The sequence below is a fragment of the Canis lupus genome, chromosome 16 (genome assembly GCF_048164855.1).
Source record: "Canis lupus baileyi chromosome 16, mCanLup2.hap1, whole genome shotgun sequence".
NCBI lineage: Eukaryota > Metazoa > Chordata > Mammalia > Carnivora > Canidae > Canis > Canis lupus.
In genome coordinates, this window is record NC_132853.1 from 55,539,738 (window position 1) to 55,564,043 (window position 24,306).

The window sequence follows — 24,306 nt, forward strand, 5'->3', positions numbered from 1 at the left end:
CCAGAGGAGCACAAAGGTGGAGGGTGCGCTGGGCCTGGAGGGCGTCGGAGTCCCTGCGGGCCCTTGGGGGTCTGCTGAGCATCAGCGCTCGCGGCTCTGGACGGCGGGGACCGCGGGCACCGCGGGGCGCGAGGGCGCGGTGGGCGCCAGGGGCGGGGTGCCCTCTGGGTGCCGCAGTGCGGGGCCGCGCCCGAGGTGACGGGACGGCGGGGGAGGGGGCGCCTCTTCACGGGTAAATATAAATCTTACCTTATCTGGCTCCCGCGCTCTCTTCCCTAAATTCAGCTCGGAGAAAAGATGGATCATGTGAGTGGGACTGAGAGATTTATGGAGCTGAGCTCCCGCGGCTGTAAATCACCCTGCCCTCCCCAGTATAAAGCGCCCGTACAGCCCGGTGTGGGGCAGAGGAGACGCTCGCCGCCCCCTGACCCCCGGCTCAGCGCGGGCTCCCGGACCAGCCAGGTGGGTGCCCGGGCCACACGGCCCACGGCCTGGGGAGCGGGGACGTGGGACGGGGCCCGACGGGGCTGCCGCCGCCTCTCCTGCGCTCCGTCGTCGAGGGAGAGGCCCCAAGGGTCCGCTTCTCCCTTGCGTCTCCCCAGCGCATCCTCCACCACCGCAGCCCCCACCCTCGGGGTGAGGAGCTTCTCCGTCCCTAAACCTAGGGATGGATAAGACAAGACGGCCGAAGGAGAGCGCTCGGGTTGACCTGGTGCTGTCCGCTCCTCCCCGCAGTGACCCTCCCACCTCCCCCGGTCGCCCCCATGTCGGAGGACTCGGCCCCGGGCCCCGAGGAGAGCCCGCCAGCGCCGCGGGCAGGCTCCCGCGAGGTGTGGAAGAAGGGCGGCCGCCTGCTGTCCGTGCTGCTGGCCGTGAACGTGCTGCTGCTCGCCTGCACGCTCGTCAGTGGCGGCGCCTTCAACAAGGTAGCGGTGTATGACACCGACGTGTTCGCGCTGCTCACCACCATGATGCTGCTCGCCTCCCTCTGGATCCTCTTCTACCTCTTCCGGACCGTGCGCTGCCCCGACGCCGTCCCCTACCGGGACGCGCACGCCGGCCCCATCTGGCTCCGAGGTGCCCGGGGAGGTGGTGGGGGGGAGTGGGGGGCAGGCGAGGAGCCAGAGGCTGCGACCCTCAGAGGAACTGTGGAGTGCGCCTCACGGTAGGGAGCTGAGAAATTGGGGGTGGGGGTGGGAGTGGGGGTGGGGGGAGGCAGATGTGGCTGAAGATGAGACCGGCTGCAGTTGAAAGAGAAGAGGAAGAGAAACAGTCTTGGGAGAAGAATGAAGTGAGGGATGGAGGACTTCTTTGCCTTTCCTAAAGATTGAAAAGGGATGGTCACGGGAGAGCCTTTGATGGAGAGCAGAACAGATGACCGCTGCAGCTGAAAGAACCCACCTAGGGCCCTTCTCCTGCCAATCTATGCCGCCCCAAAGACATAGGGGCTCAATAGGATGTCCGTCCATCCATCCACCCTCTCAGTCCTATACTCATTCTCCACCCACCCATTCATCTTTCAATCCATCCATTCACCCATCCACTATCCATCCATCCATCATCCAACTATACACCCATCTGTCCATCCATCCATCAATCCATTCATATAGCCAGCCAGCCAGCCAGCCATTTATCCATCCTCTCAACCACCCCATTCGTCTATCCATTGATCCTCCCATCAATCTTATTCATCTCTCCATCCAACCAACCATCCAACCAACCACCCATCTAGCCATCCATTCTCAGATCTATAAACCATCCTCTCTGACCCATCCTCCACCCCTTGTTCCCAGGTGGGCTGGTGCTGTTTGGGATCTGCACTCTTGTCATGGATGTCTTCAAGACTGGCTACTACTCCAGTTTCTTTGAGTGCCAATCGGCCATCAAGATTCTGCATCCTCTCACCCAAGCTGTGTTTGTCATCGTCCAGGTGGGTGGAAGGAGCGTTCTTGAGTGTGGTGGAAAGGAGCCAACACCTGACATGAGGTCAGGAGATCTCCACTCTTCTACCTTGAGCAATCAAGTAACATGGGGATAAGACAGTAGCATGGATCACCTGAATCCATAAATCGGAAAGCACTTGGTAATGAATTTTTTTTTAAGATTTATTTATTTATTCATTCAGAGAGAGCGAAGAGAGAGGCAGAGACACAGGCAGAGGGAGAAGCAGGCTCCATGCAGGAAGCCCAATGTGGGACTCGATCCTGGGTCTCCGGATCACAAACCCAGGCTGCAGGCGGCGCTAAACTGCTACGCCACCGGGGCTGTCCCTTGGTAATGAATTAATATCCAAATGTGAGCTCCTACTTAGGGGTCCCGTGATTTCATTTCGACCAAAGCAGTGCCAGTATCAACATCTAGGATGTCTGAGTTGTGGCAGCTGCCATGCCTCCTAGAACCTGGCTTGCCCTCCCTGAGTGCCTGTAGAAGGCATCACTTTCAGCCCAGGGTCCTGCTGTGAGCATGGCTGGTTAGGCTTCAGCTATTATCCATATGTTCTATATTTGTTCAGGAAATAGGGTGTCCTGTACCTGGGATTTTTTTCAAACAAGTTCAAGTATATTTATTTTTATTTGTTGCAAACATAACACTCTGAAAGATCTTCTGATTGAGCTGAGGCAGGACTGGTCTTACATGGAACCAGAACAGATCTCAGCCCTCCACCATGACCAGAATGACCACACATAGGGTTCCCTCTCCTGAAACATCACCCCCAATGTGTGGATTTCCATAATTCAACACATTCGTGACTTTGGTACTTATGAGAGCTTTACTTTTTTTACATTTTACGGGTTTGAAGAATACTCAGGTGAAATGAAAATACAGACCCCTTTACATCACCAAATACCATGACAAGGATTTGTTGGCAACCAGGTGAAGGTTGCAAGGCAACAAAGGATGGGGATGGGGCAGGGGATATTGCCAAAGGGAGGTGAGAAGCCACCAGAGATTCTCTCTTCCTTGGACAAGACTCAGGCTGGCCTCACTCCTAGGAATAAGTAACTAGACAGTCAAATTTCTACCTGGGGGAAAAAAAAAGAACAGCAACCACAACAGAAAAGCATCAAGAGTTTACACGTAACATTTTGCAAACTCTGAAAGAAGAGAACTATTTTATACAAATTGTTTCATGGAGAGAGAAAGCTCCTGACTCATTTTGTAAAGCTAAGAGAAATGTGGTAGGTTGGTAAGGCTCTTGAGGTAGAAGGAATGTACTGTGGGGTTTGGACATGGGCACTCCAGAGTCTGGCCCATCTGCAGAGTGAATGACCTCCCCCACTCTCTCTCAACACAGACTTACTTTCTCTGGGTCTCCGCTAAAGACTGTATTCACGTCCATCTGGATCTGACCCGGTGAGTGCTCAACATCCATGCCCACGGAGCATGAGCAATGAGGGCTTTCCAACCTAGCCTGGGGCTTCTTTCTGTACCCTGGGTGGGGTTTCAGCCAAGGCCCCTTGGCTCTGTCAGCCTGATTCCACCACTCTATGCTGTGTTGTGTGTACGTGTGTGCCGACACACTCATACCTATGTGTTTTGGTGGGATGGGTTATATAGTGCACTGTACGTGCTTTCTTTCTTTTTTTTTTTTAAGATTTATTTATTTATTTATTCATGAGAGACACAGAGAGAGAGAGAGGCAGAGACACAGAGAGAGAAGCAGGCTCCATGCAGGGAGCCCAACGTGGGACTCAATCCCGGGTCTCCAGGCAGGCACTAAACCACTGAGCCACCCAGGCTGCCCTATATGTGCTTTCCTGTAGGAGAGGGAGCAGTAGTGGCCTGAGCCCCTGGACACCCCCCTGGCCCTCTCTTGGGTGGCATTCTGGCCAGACTAAGTGTTCCTTCCAAACTCAGCCTCTCTGCTTACACAGGGGGCCTGACTGCTTTCTTGCCTCTCCACATCATCTCCCAGTATAGCTCCCCAGCTATCCATCTCCCCAGGGACCCACAATAGGCCAGACACTCACTGGCCTCTTTGCTTCCTCTCCCCAAACAGGTGTGGTCTCATGTTCACCCTCACCACCAACCTGGCCATCTGGATGGCAGCCGTGGTGGACGAGTCCGTGCACCAGACCCACTCCTATGATAGTTCCCACAGCAACACCAGCCACCTTCGCCTCGCTCCTGACCGTGAGTGTCCAGTTCAGATTAAACCTGGTCCCAGGACTTCCAGGCCTTAGGCGGGGTGCTTGTCTCCCTTGCCCTCACAAGAAAGGAGAGCCTCCTGCTCCAGACTCTGTCTCTGAAGACAGAGTAGGTCACACCAGAAGGAGGGTGCCAGGGGGCATATCCTCTTTCCAGAGGATGTAGCCTTGGCCCCACTGTTCAGGACTCCATCCCACCAAAGAAGGGATTTGAGCTCCAGGATGAAAGGGCGAGGGTGATCAAAGTGGAGGGAAGGAAAGGGAAGCAGGTAGAGTGGCTCAATGGTGGAAGCATGGGACAGAGTCTGGGAAGGAGAAGGTAGAAATAATAATCACAATGATAATAGTGACACTTTTCTGAGCTCTGTATGTCAGGTGCTGTGCTGAGTGTCCTAAACACTCTACTTACTTAACCCTCACAACTTCCCAATGAGATGGATACTTTTTTTTCTTTTTCAGTGAGAGAGAGAGAGAGAGAGAGAGAGAGAGAGAGAGAATGTGTGTGTAAGAGTGGGGACAGGGGAGGGGCAGAGGAAGAGGGAGAGAGAGAATCTTAAGCAGACTCGGCACTGAGCATAGAGCCTGGCACAAGACTCGATCTCATGACCCTGAGATCATGACCTGAGCCGAAATCAAGAGTCTGAGGCTTAACCAACTGAGTCCCAAAATGAGTACTATTAATATCTCCATTTTACAGATACAGAAACTGAGGCCTAAAAGGTGAAATAATTTGCAATATTCACAGAGCTACACTGAAGAATAGAGTCCACAGGCTCCCTGGGCCAGTTCTCTGGACTTTGGTAGCTCCCCCGCCACACCCCACTAACCAGGTCCAGACTAGATGATTATGTACATATGGATTTTGTCCAAAGACACACACATACTCAGTGTGGAAGTGTCCAGGAATGGCAAGAATGGATCAGTCTAGCAGGACTGATAAAGGGTCACCTTGCACACACAGAGGGCTCCTGATGATGGTTAAAAACCAACCTGGAGGGGGCACCTGGGTGGCTCAGTCAGTTAAACATCCAACTCTTAATTTTGTTTTTGTTTTTTTAAGATTTTATTTATTTATTCATGAGAGACAGAGAGAGAGAGAGGCACAGACACAGGCAGAGGGAGAAGCAGGCTCCATGCAAGGAGCCAGACGTGGGACTCGATCCTGGGTCTCCAGGATCACACCCTGGGCTGAAGGTGGTGCTAAACTGCTGCGCCACCCAGGCTGCCCCCAACTCTTAATTTTGGCTCAGGTCATGATTTCAGGGTCATGAGATCAAGCCCCAAGTTGGGCTCTGTGCTGGCTGGGCATGGAGCCTGCTTGAGATTCTCTCTCTCTCTCTCTCTCCCTCTGCTGCTCCCTCTGCATATACATATGCTGTCTCTGCTCTCGCTCTCTCTCTCTCTCAAACAAAACAAAACCAAAAAAACAACCCAGAGTGGTGGCCAATTTAATATGGGATACTGGGAAGGTACTTGCCCTGGGGTTGGGAGCCAGGTCAATAGCTCTGCCATTACAAGCCACTTTACGTCAGTGAGCCTCAGTTTCCACATCTGCAAAACCAGTGGGAATAGTTCTGGGGATCAAAAGAGATGTTTGCCAAGATCCAAGACATTCTATAAAGTGCACTCGGGTCACAGGACAAGATTGCTACAGGTGTGCCACAAACCAAAATGACGGGAGGTCACACGTGGGCCAAGCAGCTCACCTTCTGGGCTGAGTCAGATGCTGGGGAGAGCTGCGAGGAAGCTGGAATTTCCAGGGTTCCCAGGAGGACCACCATCTATCGAGACCAGAACCTCACCTATTTTGGGGATCCAGGGATGGTTACTGGTTGGGAAGGATTGGAAATGTCTGCCTGAAGGAACGGAATGGGATGAAGCGGCCAGAATGTGCGGTTCAGGCTTTTGTTTATTGAGCACTGACTACTGTTTACTGATGTGCCCCGGTCTCTGGCGCACAGTGGGTGCTCAGTAAATCCCTGGGGATTGAGTGAGCCAGCCGGGCCCTGTGCGAGCACTGCGGGATACGGTGGTGAGCATAGCAGACAGTGATTCCACCCTAACAAAAGTCACAGTTGAGAGGTGAGGTCCTTCAGATGGGGTGCCTCCAGGAAGGTGGAGGGCAGTCCCACTCTGTGCCCCTCTCTCCACAGCGGAGCGAGCGGGCAGCTCGGTTGGAGGAGACTGTTCCTGCAACACGGCCATCTGCCAGATTTTCCAGCAGGGCTACTTCTACCTGTATCCCTTCAACATCGAGTACAGCCTTTTTGCCTCCACCATGCTCTATGTCATGTGGAAGAATGTGGGCAGACTGCTGGCCTCCTCCACCCACGGCCACGGCCACACCCCATCCCAGATCAGCCTCTTCCGGGAGACCTTTTTTGCTGGCCCGATCCTGGGCCTGATGCTCTTCGTGGTGGGGCTGGCTGTCTTCATCATCTACGAGGTCCAAGTGAGTGGGGAGGGGAGCCGCCCCGAGCAGGCCCTGGTCATCTACTACAGCTTCAACATCATCTGTCTGGGGCTCATGACCTTGGTCAGCCTGAGTGGCTCAGTCATCTACCGTTTTGATCGCCGGGCCATGGATCACCATAAGAACCCCACTCGAACCCTGGATGTGGCGCTGCTGATGGGTGCCGCCCTGGGCCAGTACGCTATCTCCTACTACTCTATTGTGGCTGTGGTTGTGGGCACACCCAGGGACCTACTGGGGGGGCTCAACCTAGCCCATGCTCTGCTCATGATTGCCCAGCACACCTTCCAGAATGTGTTCATCATCGAGAGCCTCCATCGGGGACCACCCGGGGCTGAATCTCATGATACCACCCCCAAGGAGTCCTGCCATGGCCTTACCTTTGCCAACGCGGATGCCCTCCACACCTTGCCGGCCTGCCCACCCACTCCCAGGCTGGTTGGCACCAGCCATGGCCTTACCTTTGCCAACATTGATGCCCTCCACACCTTGCCTGCCTGCCCACCCACGCCCAGACTGGTTGGCACCAACCCAGGGGGACCTCAGGAAGCAGTGGCCATCATCTTGGCCCCCAGGAGCCACTGGAGACGCCGGTGCCTGAAGGACATGTCTCTGTTTCTTCTGCTCTGCAATGTCATCGTGAGTAACTGGGGGGTGGAAGAGGAGAGATGGGGAGAGGCTGAGGGGGAAGATAAGGCCAAAGAAGGATGTTCTTGGCCTTCTCTGTCTTGTCCCCAGCCCACTTGAGAATCCTACAGCTCTCTAGGAGAGAAGCAGGTTCAGAAAGAGTCAGATGTAGCCCCTGGGCAAACAGCATCTCAGGGCACAGAGAGAGAATGAAATCCCAGCCTTCTGGCATCTAGGCTGCAGATGGAACTGGAGGGCTCCTGGGGAATGCTGACCTGGGGGCTGGGCGGAGGTGGCAGGGAGCTGTGAAGTGATGTGGAGGGTGGGTGCCCTCACCCCTCCATGGAAGGTGTGACTGCTCCTGGGAACTTGTGACCAGCTTGCTTCTCAGAATAATTGGAGCAGCATCAGGAAGTAGCAGAGACCAACATAAGTGTGAGCACTCTCAGCAGAGTGCGGTGGAGGGCTGGCCTGGAAGGGGGGCATTCACAACAGCGCCCCCTCCCTGCTAATTCGGCAGAACCGCTTACTAAGAGAAACCCCAGCACTAACGCCTTCACCCCAGGGCAGAAACACTCCCTGAAGACACACACCCCAGTAAAAGAATACCCCTCATGTGGCTACATCCCAATAGAGAAATGCTCCAGTGTAGATAAAATCCCCAGGGGAGAAATTTCTAATATGCAAACATTGTGCCCATGTGAGTGCATCCCAAATAAAGAACACAGCTCTACTGAAGTTTAACTCAATATAAAAATATAAAAATAGCCCTTTTAGCTATAGTCTCCAACAGGAAAATATCCCTAATATACGAACAAACACGCTTAATGCGGGTCTATCCCGATGGAGAGCACATCTCCAGAGTGATTCCACCCCAGTGCACACAACATAAAATACACCAACAACCCTGACTTGAGTGCACTTGTAGTGTGTCCCCACTGTAAATACTGCCCAACCGACCGGTAATCTGTTAATAAAACAGGGGGGCAGGGACGATCACCAGTTTCTGACCCTCCAGCAGAAGCAATAAGGCTCAAAACCTCTTTATATCTTGGGCTAGCCTGGAAGCCCACATCAGCCTGGCCCTGCCCTCACCTTCCCCTGGGGGTGGGGGGGCATGCCTGCAGGCTGGGAGCTACCTCCTGGGAGGCTGGTTTCGCTCCAGGTACCTGTTCCTGGGTCAACTCTAGGAGCATCCTCTCCAATTCTATTTTATAGGACAGAAACAGGCTCAGAAAGGAGCTGTGTGTGCCCAAGGACACATAGTTCACTGGGGTTGGGGAAGTGGGGCTGGTCCAGAAGCCATTGTTCTTTGCCTTATACCCTATGCCTGAACTGTCTGAGCTCCAGCCAGAGATGAAGCAGGATTCCAGCATTAACATCCTCCCCGATCTCGGAAAGGAACAGACCTGGAGAACAGAGCTTTTGAGGGTGGTGGTGGGGTACACTTCTGGCTGGATCCTGACACCGCTGCCTGGGCCTGTCTATTTCTACCACCACTGTGCACACATCTCTCCAGGAGAGAGCTGCTGGTTTAGCCATTTGTACCCAATTCTCTCATCATCTACTTTCCCTTCCTCCCTATCTGACAAATGAGCCATAATGACAGGGTAGGAGATGGGATCACAGGGGGAGCCCCAGCCTGGGGGTGGGAAAGTTCAGTTGGGCACCTATTCTGAACTCCTTAGTGAGTGCCAGGCCCTGCCCAAGATGCTGAGGTTCCCCACTCACGACCCCTCAGCCCTTGCTGTCCAACAAACTGGAGGGCTGGCACCCCCTTCCTATCACCTCTCAGCAAAGTCCACAGAAATAACCTACAAGTGGCCAGCAGGGGCCAGGTCCTGATGCTCCCCTCTCTCCCCACAGCTGTGGATCATGCCTGCCTTTGGAGCCCGCCCTCACTTCAGCAACACTGTGGAGGTGGACTTCTATGGCTACTCACTCTGGGCAGCCATCGTCAACATCTGCCTGCCCTTCGGCATCTTCTACCGTATGCACGCTGTCTCCAGCCTGCTGGAGGTCTATGTCTTGTCCTGAAGGCCCTCACAGAGACATATAGGGGTGGGGCTCGGTTCATGTGCCCACTCAGAGACCCCCCCAGGAAAGAACCCCAGGCTGGCAGTCACTGTGCCACATTAGCACCCATTCCCCACGGGCCCCAGGGTAGAATTTTCACAAAAGTTATTTTTCCAGGATGAGTTTTTAAATCACAATCAGGACATACCCACCCACCCCAGTATAATCCTGGAACTTGGAGTGACCAGGGAGGGGAGACCTCTCCCTATAATATCCAGGACCAGGCAAGATCCGGAAGTGTCCGCAGCTCTGGTGCCACCCCTGACCCCAGCCCTGTGGCCTGGAGCTGGAACTGCCTTTGGTTTGCCCCTCCATCCCCCACTTCTTGTCTCAGCCACCCCATCTGAGACGATCTAGGAGAGACTCTTGGAAGTCAGAGCTGGAAGGAACCCTGGAGATTTTCAGGTCTCCAGCTTTTCAGTGAGTGAGCCAAATCTGAGTTACAGACTGGTTATAGACCTGTCAGCACCTGGGTGTCTGGGAGGGGCTGGACAGAGTACACGGGCTGCCATCTTCCTCTTCCCCTTATCCTCAAATGACAAATACATTTGTTTATGTGTTCCACAAAGCGTGAAAGGTTAAGATAGATGGACCTAGTCCAGCTACCATTTTACAAAGGAAACTGAGGCCCAGAGAGGTAAAGTGACTTGCCCAAGGTCACAGAGCTAAAGAGAGCCAGAGCCTTTCTACTAAGGATTATAATTTTCCAACAGCAGAACTTCTTCTTCCTTAAATAAAATATTTCAAGAACCCAAGTTTATAACATAAACAGGGCTGTTCTAGTGTAAGAGGTGTTGGGGGACACAGAACCTTACTACATGGGTCCTTCCCTTACCCACCACCCCCACTCCCTGGGGGTGGCTGAGGCGAAGCTCTAGGGCTTCGAATCCCCGAAAGGCATGAATGAGATGAACTTAGCAGACACAGAACCTGAGAAAGACAGGCAGAGACTGAAGAGGAGGCCCTGCCAGCTAGAAGCGGAGGAAGAATCAGTGGCCAGCCACAGTCAGGTGAAGGGGGGGACCGGCTAGAGTGGGGACTGGGGTGCGGGCTAGGGTGGGAGAGGTGGAATGAGGTGGGCAGGTCTCAGAGGCTGCTGCGGGGATGTCAGGAGGGCCAGAGGGGGCGACTTCCCTCCTCCTCCTCCGCCCCCTGTCCGGTCAGAATGAGGTCTCCTCCGCACCAAGGTCACGTTGGATTTAGGGAGACAGTGCAGTGGCGAGGTTGCTGCGTGACCACACCCCTCCCGGGTGCTGGGTGGGGTACAGGAAAAGGCGACACCACACCTGGGAGGGGGTCCGGTCTGTTCCCTGATCGGCCGCCAAAGGAAAGTGTAGCCTGAACCTGCAAGGCGATGCTGGGGCCTAAAGACTCTGCACCCCACCCTCCCCACCCCCACCCCCACCCCCGGGGCGGGCCTCCGCGGGTCCTCTGACCCTGAGGCCGCCGGCCTGCACCGCCTCCGGCCCCGCCCGCCCGCCTCGCTATTGGCTGCACCTTCCGGGCTGGAGCCCCTGGCCGGGTAATTAACGGAGGATTAATGAGATCCCCAAAGTCAACAGAAAAATCGATGGGCCGAGGAGCCGGGAGCAGAGGCTGCGCGGTCCCGCGAGCGGAGGGCGTCAGGGGTGTCGGTGCGGGCGCAGGGGCCTGACCTGGCCCAACGATCTGCGCAGCTCGCAGTTGCTGGTCGGCCGGCCGCGATGCCCGCCCAGGCCTCAGGTAAGGCTCCCCGCGGCCCCGCAGGGCCCTGGAGCGCCCTTCGACTGCTGGTGGGGCATTCCTGGCAGGCCCACCCTCGACATTCACACCTACTCCGCCCCAGATCCGGGGTTCAAGGACTAGGCGCTACAGGGATAAGGAAGGGAGTGCGGGATGATTCGTTGGAGGCCAACTCCTGGCCACCCCAGAACCAGCCCCACTCTGCCCTCCACCCCAACTCTAGCTCCACGTACCACCTCCTTTCCGCGGATGGAGGGCACACAAAAGGTCAGCAGGGCGCGCCTCACCCCAGCCGGTCTGGGTGCGCACAGCCAAAAGGTGGGTGCCAGGCCAGAAAGAAGCAAACACCCGGATGCCTTGGAAGGGGTGTGGGGTTGGGGCTGCCCGGACGCCCGGTCTGAGGCATATGTGTAGCGGCTGCTGCAGGCCCCGAAGCCCCTCAAGTGACTCGTAGAGAAATCGCCAAGCTTCCACCCTGTGCTCAGCAACCTCCTCCGGAGCTGGCCCTGCGCTCCTCACCAGGCGCCGCGCCCCAACGACTGTGCTGCTTTCATCATCTCTCTGATCGGGACACACAAACCAGTTTGGTGTCTGGGCCCTCTCTTGGACTGGCCAAGGGAAGTGCCAGAGGGCGGCGGATTCCTCCTGGGTGTTCCCCCACCCTCTTCCCCGCTTCCCACCCCAACACCCTCCCTCCCCCGCCCCCCCCCCCAACAAAATTCGCCACTTTCAGGGCTCCCTCTAGCGAAAGTTGGAGGGTTGGATTGGGGGTGGTGAGGAGAGGGAAGGACCCTGGAGAGAGAGGACCTGGAACCTAGTCCTCCAGTGTCCCCTCAAAGTCCAATCAAAAACCGCCCCTGAAATTCACCAGTAATCCTGATCCTTCCAGCCTCTCGAGGACCTCAGCAGAACTGGAAGGAAATGCACAAATAGCTAACACAGAGTTTTTTGTATGCCAACCACAGCTCTACATGCATTTACGTGCATTAAATCATTTAATTTTGACAAAACCCCTTTGAGGTAGGTATTATGCGTTAAGCCCTTTGTTTATTCGTTGAGAAATCTTTACTGAGCATCTTCTGTGTACCAGGCACTATTCCGTAGTTGTACATCCGTTTTGCATATGAGGAAACTGAGGCACAGAGAGTCTAAGTAGATTATCCAAGATCACAGATGTATTAACTGCCAGAACCTGGGCTCTTTTCATTTTAAGATTATTTATTTGTTTATTTGAGAGAAAGCAGAAAGAGAACATATGAGTGGCGGGAGTGGGAGAGCAGAGAGAGAGGGAGAAACAGGAAGCCCCACACAGGACTCTCTTGATCCCAGGACCCTGGGATCATAACCTGAGCCAAAGGGAGATGCTTAACTGACTGAGCCACCCAGGGTGCCCCCTGAATCTGAGCTCTTTAGGCTGTACTGCCCTGGGAGGACCAGGGAGATTCTGGGGATGACTGAAAAGGAGCAGTCAGGGTTGGGAGAAAAGGAGCAGGGAGGTGTCCCTATGAGCCTTATGCTTGCTCAATTTGGGCAAGGGAACCTGGGAGGATGATAAAGATCATCTCTAAAGTCTCCTGGGGGGATCCCTGGGTGGCGCAGCGGTTTGGCGCCTGCCTTTGGCCCAGGGCACGATCCCGGAGATCTGGGATCGAATCCCACGTCGGGCTCCCAGTGCATGGAGCCTGCTTCTCCCTCTGCCTGTGTCTCTGCCTCTCTCTCTCTCACTGTGTGCTTATCATGAATAAATAAAATTAAAAAATAAATAAATAAAGTCTCCTGGGCTGGGCCAGGATGGAAAGCACTTAATGGGAAGGGTCTCTGTCCATGGCTTTGGTGCTGAAATTTCCCCCCAGAAAATGGCAGAGTCCGTCAGCAAAAGCATCTTGCCTGTGTGAGCTTTGGAGGGTCCCAGTTAAGCAGGACCTGGCCTCTGCCCTAGAGGAGGAGTTCCTGGCCTTGAGGGGAGCCAGCCATGCCCAATGTACCTCACCAGGCAGGACACACCCGCTCTCAATAGATACTTGGGCAGGGAGAGAACAGGCAAGGCAGAGGGACAGCAGGCTCCAGGAGTGAAGGGTGGGGACGGGAAGCCACACAAGAAATGTGGAGCCCTGGACTCTCTGGCTGGGCCTGGATCAACACGGGGGCAGGTGCCCGAGTGTGGGAAGGGAGCTGGACAGAGAGGGGGCAAAGCTAGAACAAAGATGGAGAGAGGACTGGGAAAGGGGGGCAAAATCATTTGTAGATCCTTAAGAGAGGTCTGAGTTTTATGATTCTATTTACCATAAGAGAACCACAGAAGGTATAAATATTGAGCAAGTTCACATGGGAGTGTGGGGGCTGGAGAGGCTGTATTTTAAAGCCAGATGTGGTGAGGGTCTTTTGGTGGTTACAGAGAGAAAAAGGCTGAAGCTCCTGAAGCTCAGAGTCCAGAGACAGAGACAGAGCAAAGCACAGTGAGTTAAAGTGGAGCAAGCATGATAGGTGATGTTCCAGCAACAAGCACAGGGTGCAGTGGGGGCACCTAGTGCAGCCTTGGCGTGGGGTTCAGGGAAGGCCTCTTAGAGAGTGGGGTTCTGCTCTAAGCTGCACTCAGCTGAATGGCAGGGGCAAATGGTTGGCTGTGGGTAGACAGGGAGGTGAGCAAATGCCGGCACATTCTGGAAGCTGTAGCAGGAGGACACATCCCACAGCAGGGAATGGGGTCTGAGGACAGTGCTAGAGTGCACTTGGTAAGTCAAGTGCTCTTGGTAAGTGCTCTTAGTAAGTCAAGGCCAGACCAAGAAGCAACGGAAGCTAGCCTCCAAACCCGTACTAAACATGCACTGCTCGGTTTTGTTTTGAAAGTCTGTACAGGCCATGCGAGGTAGTTTGGACTTTATACTGAGGGCAAATGTTTGCTTTTTTAATTTATTTTTTAATCCAGGTATAATTAACATATAATGTTATATAGTTTCAGATGCACAATATAGTTCTATACATTTGCCAGTGCTCCTCAACTGTACTCAAAATCCCCATCACCTACTTCTCCACCCCCCACCCACCTCCCTTCTGTAACCACCAGTTTGTTTTCTACCTTGAAGAGTCTGATGTTTCATGTCTCCTTTTTTCTTGTTTGTTCTTTTTTTTTTTCTTAAACTCCACATATGAGTGAAATCTTGTGGTATTTGTCTTTCTCTGAGTGACTTATTTCACCTCAGCAATTTTGTTGCCTTTGTTGGACTCGCACTAGGGGAGAGGCACAGTGGGTAGGGAGACCGGTCCAGGAGAGAGAGGAAGGGGCCCTGGACTAAGGTAGAGGTTGTGGTCCAGAAAAATCTAAGGGATACTTATGGGCTAGACTGGACAGGCTTGGACCTGAGATGTTGGGAGTGAAGGGGAGAGACAAGGAGGGTACCTGGCTACCTCCTGGAAGAGGTAGGGATGAAGACACCACTCACTGATAGTACAGGCCTCCTGCAGCCTGGAGGATGAGGATGGATTGCATTTGGAACCCTGGGCCCAGAGCACCAAAGATGTGAGGGCACTGGCAGCACCAAGGGAGAGCACCAGAGGTGGCGGTGATGGCGAGGGAGCCTCCCCGGTCAACTGAGAAGCCTCCCACAAGGACAGTGCCCTGAAGCACCAGGACATCCCCACTCTCTAGTTAGATTCAGCCCCATATGGAATGGACACCCAAAGGGCCCACAGAGAGAATGCAGGACTCCAGGCTGGGGCCCTGAGCTACAGGTATGGGGTGACTCAATATCTTGGTCCCAGAGAAGGGTGACAGAGAGGCAGCCTGAGTGAAAGCTTGAGGAAGGTGAGAAAGTAGCAGGAGACATCCAGAGAAAGAGAAGTCAAGGATGGTATTCCCCATGTTGTGCTGGGCATTCATAGGTCATCCAGGAGTCGGGGGTGGGGGGGATGGTGCACATGGAAGTAATTTCTGTCCAAGTCTGGGGCATAGCATGCATGCTGATCCCAACCTGTCCCATGGTCACGGCAGACATTGCAAATCAATCACAGAACTTTTCCCCCTACACCTTAACACACTTTAAAAACAATTTTAATCACACAAGTAATGTGCTTTTAGAAACTAGAGCATTGGGGTGCCTGGGTGGTTAAGTGGTTGAGCGTCTGCCTTCAACTCAGGTCATGATCCTGGGATCCTGGGATCCTGGGATCAAGTTCCGCATCGGGCTCCCCACAGGGAACCTGCTTCTCCCTCTGCCTGTGTCTCTGCTTCTCTCTGTGTCTCTCATGAATAAATGAAATCTTTAAAAAAGCAAAACTGGAGCATTAAACCATTCTCAACCCTAGTGCCCTCCTTCCTTCCCCAGAAGAAACTCCTATTGTGAATCTGGTGGGTGTCTCCTAGACCTTTTAAAAGGAGTAGTTTTATATGTACCCATAATAGAGTATTATTTTAAATCACAGCATTCTTTCCCACCAAGCCCACACTCAGCCTCAGGATCCTTCTCAACAGAGCATGCTAGGCAACCATCACCCAACTAACTAGAGTCAGAACAAGAGAGGACACTTACTTGCTCTCCCTGCCTTCAGGAATGAAATTCCTCCTTCAAGTCCGCAGAACACAAGCTGCCTTCTAGTGGTGAAAAGTCACAGCCCTGGAAATTGTCCCGTGGCCAGACATGCTGCAAATGCCCCTGAATCCCTTGACAGGCGTTATTTTCCATCTTGGGATCAGGCACGGGGGCAGAAAGTGGGGGATAGCCCTCCTAGGGGTTGGGAGAGAGGTATTCCTCAAGCCAATCAAAATAATCCCTATGGGTTTTTGAAGCACGAAGAATTTCCATAACCCCTGGTCTGTTTGAACCTCCTCGGGTCCTGTAAAGTAGATAGGGCAGCTGCCGTTATTTCCAATGTCCGACCAGGGAGGTTGCAAAGCTTGCCCTAGGTTAGGAGCAGTTAGGAGCAGGGGTGGAATTGATGCCAAGACAGCCTGGCAGCCCATCAGGACCCTTTCTCCCCAGCCCCTTCTCAGGCTCCATCCACAGCCTCCCCAGAAGCACAGGAGACTGGAGCAGCCCCGGCCGGGGAGAACCAAGTGGATGTGGGGGCCGAGAAAACTGGAGCTCCTGCCTCGCCCCACCAGAAGTCCTGGCTGGTGCGGCATTTCTCACTGCTGCTGCGGAGGGACAGGCAGGCCCAGAAGGCAGGGCAGCTCTTCTCAGGGCTCCTGGCCCTCAATGTGGTGTTCCTGGGTGGAGCCTTCATCTGCAGCATGATCTTCAACAACGTGGCCATCACCCTGGGCGATGTGTGGATCCTGCTGGCTGCACTCAAGGTCCTGTCCCTCCTCTGGCTCCTCTACTATGCCACCTGCACCACCCGCCACCCACATGCTGTGCTCTACCATGACCCTCATGCGGGACCCATTTGGGTGCGGGGTGAGTGTTGGGGCTCTGGTTGGATGGAGAGGGGTGGGGAGGGAGAGCCAGGTCCAGGGGAGGTGCCAACAGCCACCTGGCCCGGCCAGGCTCCCTGGTGCTCTTCGGCAGCTGCACCATCTGCCTCAATATCTTCCGAGTGGGCTATGACGTGAGCCACATCCATTGCAAGTCGCAGCTGGAACTCATCTTCCCTGTCATCGAGATGATCTTCATCGGTGTCCAGGTGACAGGCCACTCCCATCCCCATGGCAAGGGCACACACACCCTACCTATGCCGAGAAACAGCCACACAGGCAACTACATACGGGGCCCAGGGTACATACACACATATCACAGCCCCCTCACCACTAATGCCTGCTTCCATGTACCCATATCTACACACACCTACATGTACCTGCATCAGCACACCTGACATGTCATGAAATGCAGACACCTATAAATAAATCTGCCCGGGCATACGTGCCTCTAACTAAATCTGCACCACCCACCTCCTGCCCCACGTATACAGAGCTACTCTTAGTCATGATCATCCCTCACACTGGAGTCCCTGTCCCATGCTGGGCATTGAGCTAGGCATCATCCTTTCTAATAAATAAGTAGGCATTTCCCAAGAGGTGGGCATTTTAGCCTCATTTTAGAGCCGACAAGACTGAGGCACTGAAATATTTTGCCACTGGCCCAAGATGATGCAGCAAGGAAACTGCAGAGCCAGGATTCCAATCCAGACTTCCTCACTGTCACTGTAAATACACACAAACAATAAGGGCACCCACCCCGTGGTCCCACCACCACTACCCCCAGCCCCTGGCCTCAAGGCCCCATCTCTTTCAGACCTGGGTGCTCTGGAAACATTGTAAGGACTGTGTTCAGGTCCAGACCAATTTCACTAGGTAAGACGGGGCACCTTTTCTCCCTCTGATGCCTGGGGGTCCCTGTCCCCTGCTGGTGGCCATTCCCATAGCTTCCTTTGATAGAGTGTCCCTGGGGCTGCGGGTTAATCTGGGAAGGGGTCCCAGGTGGCTCCTAGGGCTGCCTCCCCTGAAGTCCTCATACCAGATGGGATCTGGCTTTGGGAAAGAGTGGTCACCCCAAAGGCAGTGATGATGAGGGTGGGGACCTGGGGAGCCAGCCAGGCTGTGTGGGCAAAGTATGGCACCTCCTCCAGGTGTGGCCTAATGCTGACCCTGGCCACAGACCTGCTGCTGTGGGTTCTGGATGTCACCAACGACTCCATGCACCACAAGATCAAGGCTGAGCTCAACACCCTCATGGAAAACTTCTCAGGTACGAGGAGACATGATCCCCCAGCCCCAAAAGTATACACACACACACGCACACACACGTTACACTCCCTCCCAGAGTAGGAGCAAACTCTGGAGGCCAGATCATGACTAAACAATGGTACACATCCTGCCCTCATTCTGTGCCTGCCCCATCCGGTGTTAGCACCCTACAGCCCTGCTCCAGGCACCTGCCTCACTGTCAGCAAGGTAGCCACTAATCCTGGCTCGGCTATCCACTGATAAGTCCAGGTATGCACCGCACCCCTAGTATTTGCATTTTTACTTGCAAGAATCTAAAAAGGCTTCAGGACTGAAAGGAGTGTCTTCCTAACACAACTGCAGATACCTGGACATAGCAGGAGGGATAGAAGATGTCTGGGCATAAAGAACTCCTCAGATAGTTCCAAGTGCCCAATCCCCTACCTGCACAGTCTGCCCTTAGAGGCTATATCCCACAACCCTACATGTGGGACTCAGCCACCCCTGTATGTATAAAGCACCCCCCGCAGGTGGCATCACCATCCTGACCTGTGTGCAGCCACACCTTCCCAGCACATTCACGCATTCACACACCCACCGCAAAAGTCACGACCCGCCTGTGTACTGTGGACATTCTTTACACTCAGATACGTTTTTCAGAAGAGCTGTGCGAAAAGAATTTTTGGCAAATGACATCACAGATTTTTTATTATTAAAAAAATTCGAACATACAGATGAGTGAAAGAACGGCATATATTCATCACCTAGATATAATAATTATTAACATTTCGCAGTATTTATTTCCATTTTTTTTGCTGAGTTATATTATGGAGATCATAGCATTTCATCTCAAAACATTTTAGCGTGCATCTCTTTATTTTTTTTGAAAAAGATTAATTAATTTATTTGAGAGAGGGGCACCTGGGTGGCTCAGTGGATGAGCGTCTGCCTTCAGCTCAGGTTGTGATCCCAGGGTCCTGGGATCGAGTCCTGCATCAGGCTCCCCACAGGGAGCCTGCTTCTCCCTCTGCCTGTGTCTCTGCTTCTGTCTGTGTCTCTCATGAATAAATAAATAAAATCTTTTTTAAAAATTTATTTGAGGGCAGCCCGGGGTGGCTCAGTGGTTTAGCGCCGCCTTCAGCCCAGGGCCTGATCCTGGAGACCTGGAATTGAGTCCCACGTCAGGCTTCCTGTGTGGAGCCTGCTTCTCCCTCTGCCTGTGTCTCTGCTTCTCTCTCTCTCTCTCTCTGTGTGTGTCTCTCATGAATAAAGAGATAAAATCTTTTAAAAAATAAAAATAAAAATTTATTTGAGAGAGAGAGAAAGCAGAGGGGGAGGGACAGAAGGAGAGGAAAGAGAGTCACAAGCAGACTCCATGCTAAGTGCAGAGCCCAATGGGGGGCTCGAGCCCTTGACTGAGATCATGACCAGAGCCAAAACCAAGAGTTGGATGCTTAAACCAATTGAGCCACCCAGGCACCCCATGCATCCCTTTATTTTATTTTTCTTTAAGATTTTATTTATTTATTCATGAGAGACACAGAGAGAGGCAGAGACATAGGCAGAGGGAGCCGCAGGCTCTCCACGGGGAGCCTGATGCGGGACTCGATTCCAGGACCCTGAGATCATGACCTGAGCCAAAGGCAGACACTCAGCCACTGAGCCACCCAGACATCCCTCCCATGCATCCTTTTATTTTTTAATTTAGATTTATTTATTTATTTATTTATTTATTTATTTATTTATTTATGAGAGACACACACACACACAGAGGTAGAGACATAGGCATAGGGAAAAGCAGGCTCCATGCAGGGAGCCTGATGTGGGACTCAATCCTGGGATCCCATGATCACACCCTGGGCCGAAGGCAGGCACTAAACTGCTGAGCCACCCAGGGATCCCCCATGCATCCCTTTAAAACAAGTATATTTCCCTACACTACCTCAATGCTATTATAATTTCTAACAGAATTCCTCAATATCATCTCTATCCTCTATCTTCATCCATCTGTATTCGACTATAGATATATGATCTAGATTCAGTTTTCTCCAACCAGCCTATGAAATGTCCTCTACAATAGTGTGTTCAAACACACAATGCATTTGTTTGTTGCATCTCTTAAGTCTCTGTTTTCCTAATGGCATTGAGGTTTGTCAGGCTGCTTCCTAGTGGTGGCATTTGACTTGTTCTCCTCTTTCCTGCTTCACCGGCAAACTGGAAGTACGAACCAAAGTCTTGATTCGATTTGGGTTAAACACTCTGGGCACCAGTGTTTCACAGGGAGTGCTGTGTGCTTTGCAGGGCACCTCATGGCAAGGCAAGATGTCTGATTTCCCCAGAGTGAGTGCTGGGCAGCATTCAGGTACAGCAGCCAGATCCTCCTGTTATAAAGTTGTAGATTTCCCCTTGTGCCCAACCAGTAATCCGTAGAGTGACATATGGCCCCAAAGATACCATGTGCTGAATGCTTTAAGAAAGCTTGGCATTGGGGCACCTGGGTGGCTCAGTGGTTGAGCATCTGCCTTCAGCTCAGGGCGTGATCCCTGGGTTCAGGGATGGAGTCCCTCGTCAGGAGGGAGGGAGCCTGCTTCTCCCTCTGCCCCTCTCTGTCCTCTCTGTCCCTCACTCTGTGTCTCTCATGAATAAATAAATAAAATCTTTTTAAAAAGCAAGCAAGCAAGCAAGGTTGGCACTGGGGCATCTGGGTCAGTTAAGTTAAGCATCAGTCAGTTAAGCATCTGCCTTCAGCTTGGGTCTTGGTCCTGGGGTCCTGGGATCAAACCCCAAGTGGGGCTCTCTCCTTGGCAGGGCACCTGCTTCTCTCTCTCCCTCTGCCTGCCACTCTGCCTATTTGTGCTCTCTCTCTCTCTCTCTCTCTCTCTCTGTCAACTAAATAAATAAAATCTTATTAAAAAGAAAGAAAGAGAGGCACCTGAGTGGCTTAGTGGTTGAGCATCTGCCTTCGGCTCAGGTCATGATCCTGGGGTCCTGGGATTGAGTCCCACATCAGGCTCCCTCTCAGGGAGCCCGCTTCTCCCTCTGCCTGTGTCTCTGCCTCTCACTCTGTGTCTCTCATGAATAAATAAATAAAATCTTGAAGAAAGAAGAAAGAAAGAAAGAAAGAAAGAAAGAAAGAAAGAAAGAAAGAAAGAAAGAAAGAAAGAAAAAGAAAAGAAAGCTTGGCACCTGAATCTGGAATCCCTTTGTGAAGAAATGACCATCCTATGATTTCTGATTTCTACCTTTGGGTCTCAGTTTCCATGTCTGTAAAATGGGTGGCTGGGTCCCTTCCACCTCTGGCAGACTCCAGGGGTATGGAATTGATTTGTGCAGCTGGTCTACTCCAGGCAAGGCCCCCCTGTGCAACTGTCTCTCCCCCTCCCCCCCAGGCAATGACACCAACACCTGCCTGTGTCTCAATGCCACGGTGTGCGAGGTCTTCCAGAAGGGCTACCTGATGCTCTACCCCTTCAGCACCGAGTACTACCTCATCTGCTGTGCTGTGCTCTTTGTCATGTGGAAGAACGTGGGCCGCCGCCTGGCACCCCACCCAGGTGCCCACCGTGGCACCCCTCCCTTCCACCTGCACGGGGTCATCTTTGGGCCACTGCTGGGCCTGATGGCACTGGTGGCAGGCGTGTGCGTCTTCGTGCTCTTCCAGATCCAAGCAAGTGGCCCTGCCATTGCGTGCCAGTACTTCACCCTCTACTATGCCTTCTACATAGCTGTGCTGCCCACCATGAGCCTGGCATGCCTGGCGGGCACGGTCATCCACGGGCTGGAGGAGCGAGAGCTGGACACGCTCAAGAACCCCACCCGCAGCCTGGACGTGGTGCTGCTCATGGGCGCAGCGCTGGGCCAGATGGGCATCGCCTACTTCTCCATCGTGGCCATCGTGGCCACCCATCCCCATGAGCTGCTCAACCGCCTCATCCTGGCCTACTCGCTGCTGCTTATCCTGCAGCACATCGTCCAGAACCTCTTCATCATCGAGGGCCTGCACCGGCGCCCGCTCTGGGAGTCGGCTCCCGAGGCCCTGGCCGAGAAGCGGGAGGCTGAGCCACCCCACCGCGACTCCCTGCTGGAGCTGGGCCAGGACCTGCGGCGGGCCTCGCTGGCCTACATCCACTCCTACAGCCACCTCAACTGGAAGCGGCGGGCACTCAAGGAGATCTCGCTCTTCCTCATCCTCTGCAACATCACGGTGAGTGGACAGCCCGGGAGCGTGGGGGGCGGAACTGGCCAGGTGTGTTCACTGAGCACTGACTATCCCAAGGGCGGTGGGCCTGTCCCTTTTATTGTCAAGGACACATGCCTCCTGCCAACTAGCTCCATGCTGCTTGTCGGCCGTGCCCCCAGCGCCCTGCAAGGTGCCTGGCATGAGTGAATGTGCCAGCCATGTGGTTAAGTGCTCTTCACAAATGTGAGATGTTCACCGTCAGGAAGTTCACTCTCTAGTTAGAGAGATGCCGGGGAACCAGTTAGGGAATTACCTTTTTTTTTTTTTTTTTTTTAAGATTTTATTTATTAATGAGGGACACACACACACACACACAGAGAGAGAGAGAGAGAGAGAGAGAGAGAGAGAGGCAGAGACACAGGCAGAGGGAAAAGCAGGCTCCATGAAGGGAGCCCGACGTGGGACTCGATCCCGGGTCTCCGGGATCACTCCCTGGGCCGAAGGCAACGCTAAACTGCTGAGCCACTGGTGCTGCCCCAGAATTACCAAATTGTTGATCATCCACTGTATTTGGTCAAAGGAAGAGATCACAAAGTGTCTGGTTTTCTAAAAACTCTATAGAGTGGAAGCAGTTAATGTGTCTGGCAGCTCAAGTCCCACGTCCGCCTGTCAGTGCTGTGGCTCTGCAACTCGCTGAATCAAAACGCTAACCCCGTGCAGCAGGCGCCATCAGGCACCATCATTGCCCCTATGTGACAGATGGGGAAACTGAGGCTTAGGGCGGCGGTGGCAGGGCCGGGACAACCAGGGTGATTCGAGGGCATGTTGAACACCGTGTTCCAGGTGTTCTGCGCTCGAAACACCTCAGATAGGCTGACCACACGTTGTCACCCGGCCTGAAAGGACAGTAGGAGCTCAGAGAAGGAAGTGTGGGCCGGAGGGGCTAAGGAAGGCTCAGGAAAGTTTAATCTGGGCCTGGAGAAAGGGACAGAATTTGGACAAAAGACAGGGCCCAGTGAGAGAGTCAAGACTGGCAGAAGAATAGAGCCAGAAGGGAAGAAGGTGGCTGAGGTCAGGGCACAGGGAGCCCAGTTTGACAGAGCAGGTCGGGGCGTAGCTGGTGGCTGCGTGGCCTCGTGATCCACCGAGACTTCTGGCTGGCAAGCCGGGGAGGTGGTTGTGGTATGGGTTGGGGCATGTAAGGGAGCATCGGCTGGCTTTGAAAGCCCAGGGCGGATGGGATGTTAGGGTACAGGGTGTGCTTTGGGCCCTGCCCCCCCAACAGAGCACCCTGGGGCAGGGAGAGCCCCCCCACTCAACCCCCTCCTCTCCACCTACCCCCCCCCCCCCCAGCTGTGGATGATGCCTGCATTTGGCATACACCCGGAGTTTGAGAACGGGCTGGAAAAGGACTTCTATGGCTACCGGACCTGGTTCACCATTGTCAACTTTGGCCTGCCTCTGGGGGTCTTCTACCGCATGCATTCCGTGGGGGGGCTGGTGGAGCTCTATTTGGAGGCCTGAGGCTGCCCATGGACCAAGCCCCAGAAGAACTTCAAAGGGCCATGGCTGGGGAGAAGGTAGCCCAGAACCTCTGAGCAGGGGGGCCTAGACCGGACTGGGTTCTGCACAGCCTCCCCCTCCCCAGATCCTCATGCCCCCACGTGGGGGGCAAGGTCTGCAGCCCAAGACGGAGGGCTGGGCCTGGACACTGAGCTTCTGAACCCCATGCCCAAGATGGGCACATGCCTGCCCCTGCTCACCATCACAATCAGGACACCCCAGGGTACACCCCAGGAAGCCTGGGTCAAGGAGGGGTGCCTCAGGGGTCTGCCTCCTTCTGTGGGAAGGAAACTTGGTCTGAACTCAGGCCAGAACATCCCAGAAGAAGCTTCCAGCCTGGAAGGCAGCCCTGGCCCTCCCTCCCCACGTCCCCTGTCTCCTAATGAGCTCATTAATTAGCTACCAGGCAGGGTTCAACAGCTCTCTCCTGCTGCCATAAACCCTGTTTGTTTGATCGATTACATTCAGGCTTCGTGACATTTGTTCTCGGGGACAGAGCTGCCACTCCACGTATGGTGGGAAAGGACCATTCTCCCTCTCGGGGCTGGGACAGTCTGTTTTTGAGCCAGAAGGGATCTAATCTCTTGTCTGATTCATGGGAGGAGGTGAGGAGGGGGCTGCGGCTCTCACATGCCCCTGCCCCTCGCTAGCAGGCTTCTCTCTGGAACAGAGCCCCGGGTGACTTTCTGCAGCCAGCTTACCCCAGGGACTGCAGCCTCTGGCTGTTTGATCCCCATGCCTGCTGTATCCTCTGAGCCATCGGGTGGAAAGGGCAGGCACTGACAGCCCATCCATCTCTCTGAGCCCAGTGCAAACAGTGGGCTGTGCCCTGGGTGAGGCCCCACGGGGAGCACAGGGA

The 24,306-nt window shown here is 53.8% G+C and overlaps 2 protein-coding genes across 2 annotated transcripts; both read left to right on the forward strand.

Annotated features, from left to right (window-relative positions):
* The first annotated feature begins 244 nt into the window (after positions 1-244).
* OTOP2 (otopetrin 2) lies at positions 245-10,093 on the forward strand. Its single transcript, XM_072782239.1, has 7 exons — positions 245-462; positions 736-1,077; positions 1,794-1,930; positions 3,296-3,354; positions 4,001-4,134; positions 6,302-7,260; positions 9,115-10,093. The coding sequence occupies exons 2-7, from the start codon at positions 765-767 to the stop codon at positions 9,283-9,285; spliced, it is 1,773 nt and encodes a 590-aa protein (XP_072638340.1). The 5' UTR covers positions 245-462; positions 736-764; the 3' UTR covers positions 9,286-10,093.
* A 734-nt stretch (positions 10,094-10,827) lies between these two features.
* Positions 10,828-23,908, forward strand: OTOP3 (otopetrin 3). Its single transcript, XM_072781505.1, has 7 exons — positions 10,828-11,046; positions 16,023-16,439; positions 16,529-16,665; positions 17,274-17,332; positions 17,608-17,726; positions 21,094-21,908; positions 23,238-23,908. The coding sequence occupies exons 1-7, from the start codon at positions 11,028-11,030 to the stop codon at positions 23,406-23,408; spliced, it is 1,737 nt and encodes a 578-aa protein (XP_072637606.1). The 5' UTR covers positions 10,828-11,027; the 3' UTR covers positions 23,409-23,908.
* The last annotated feature ends 398 nt before the right edge of the window (positions 23,909-24,306 follow it).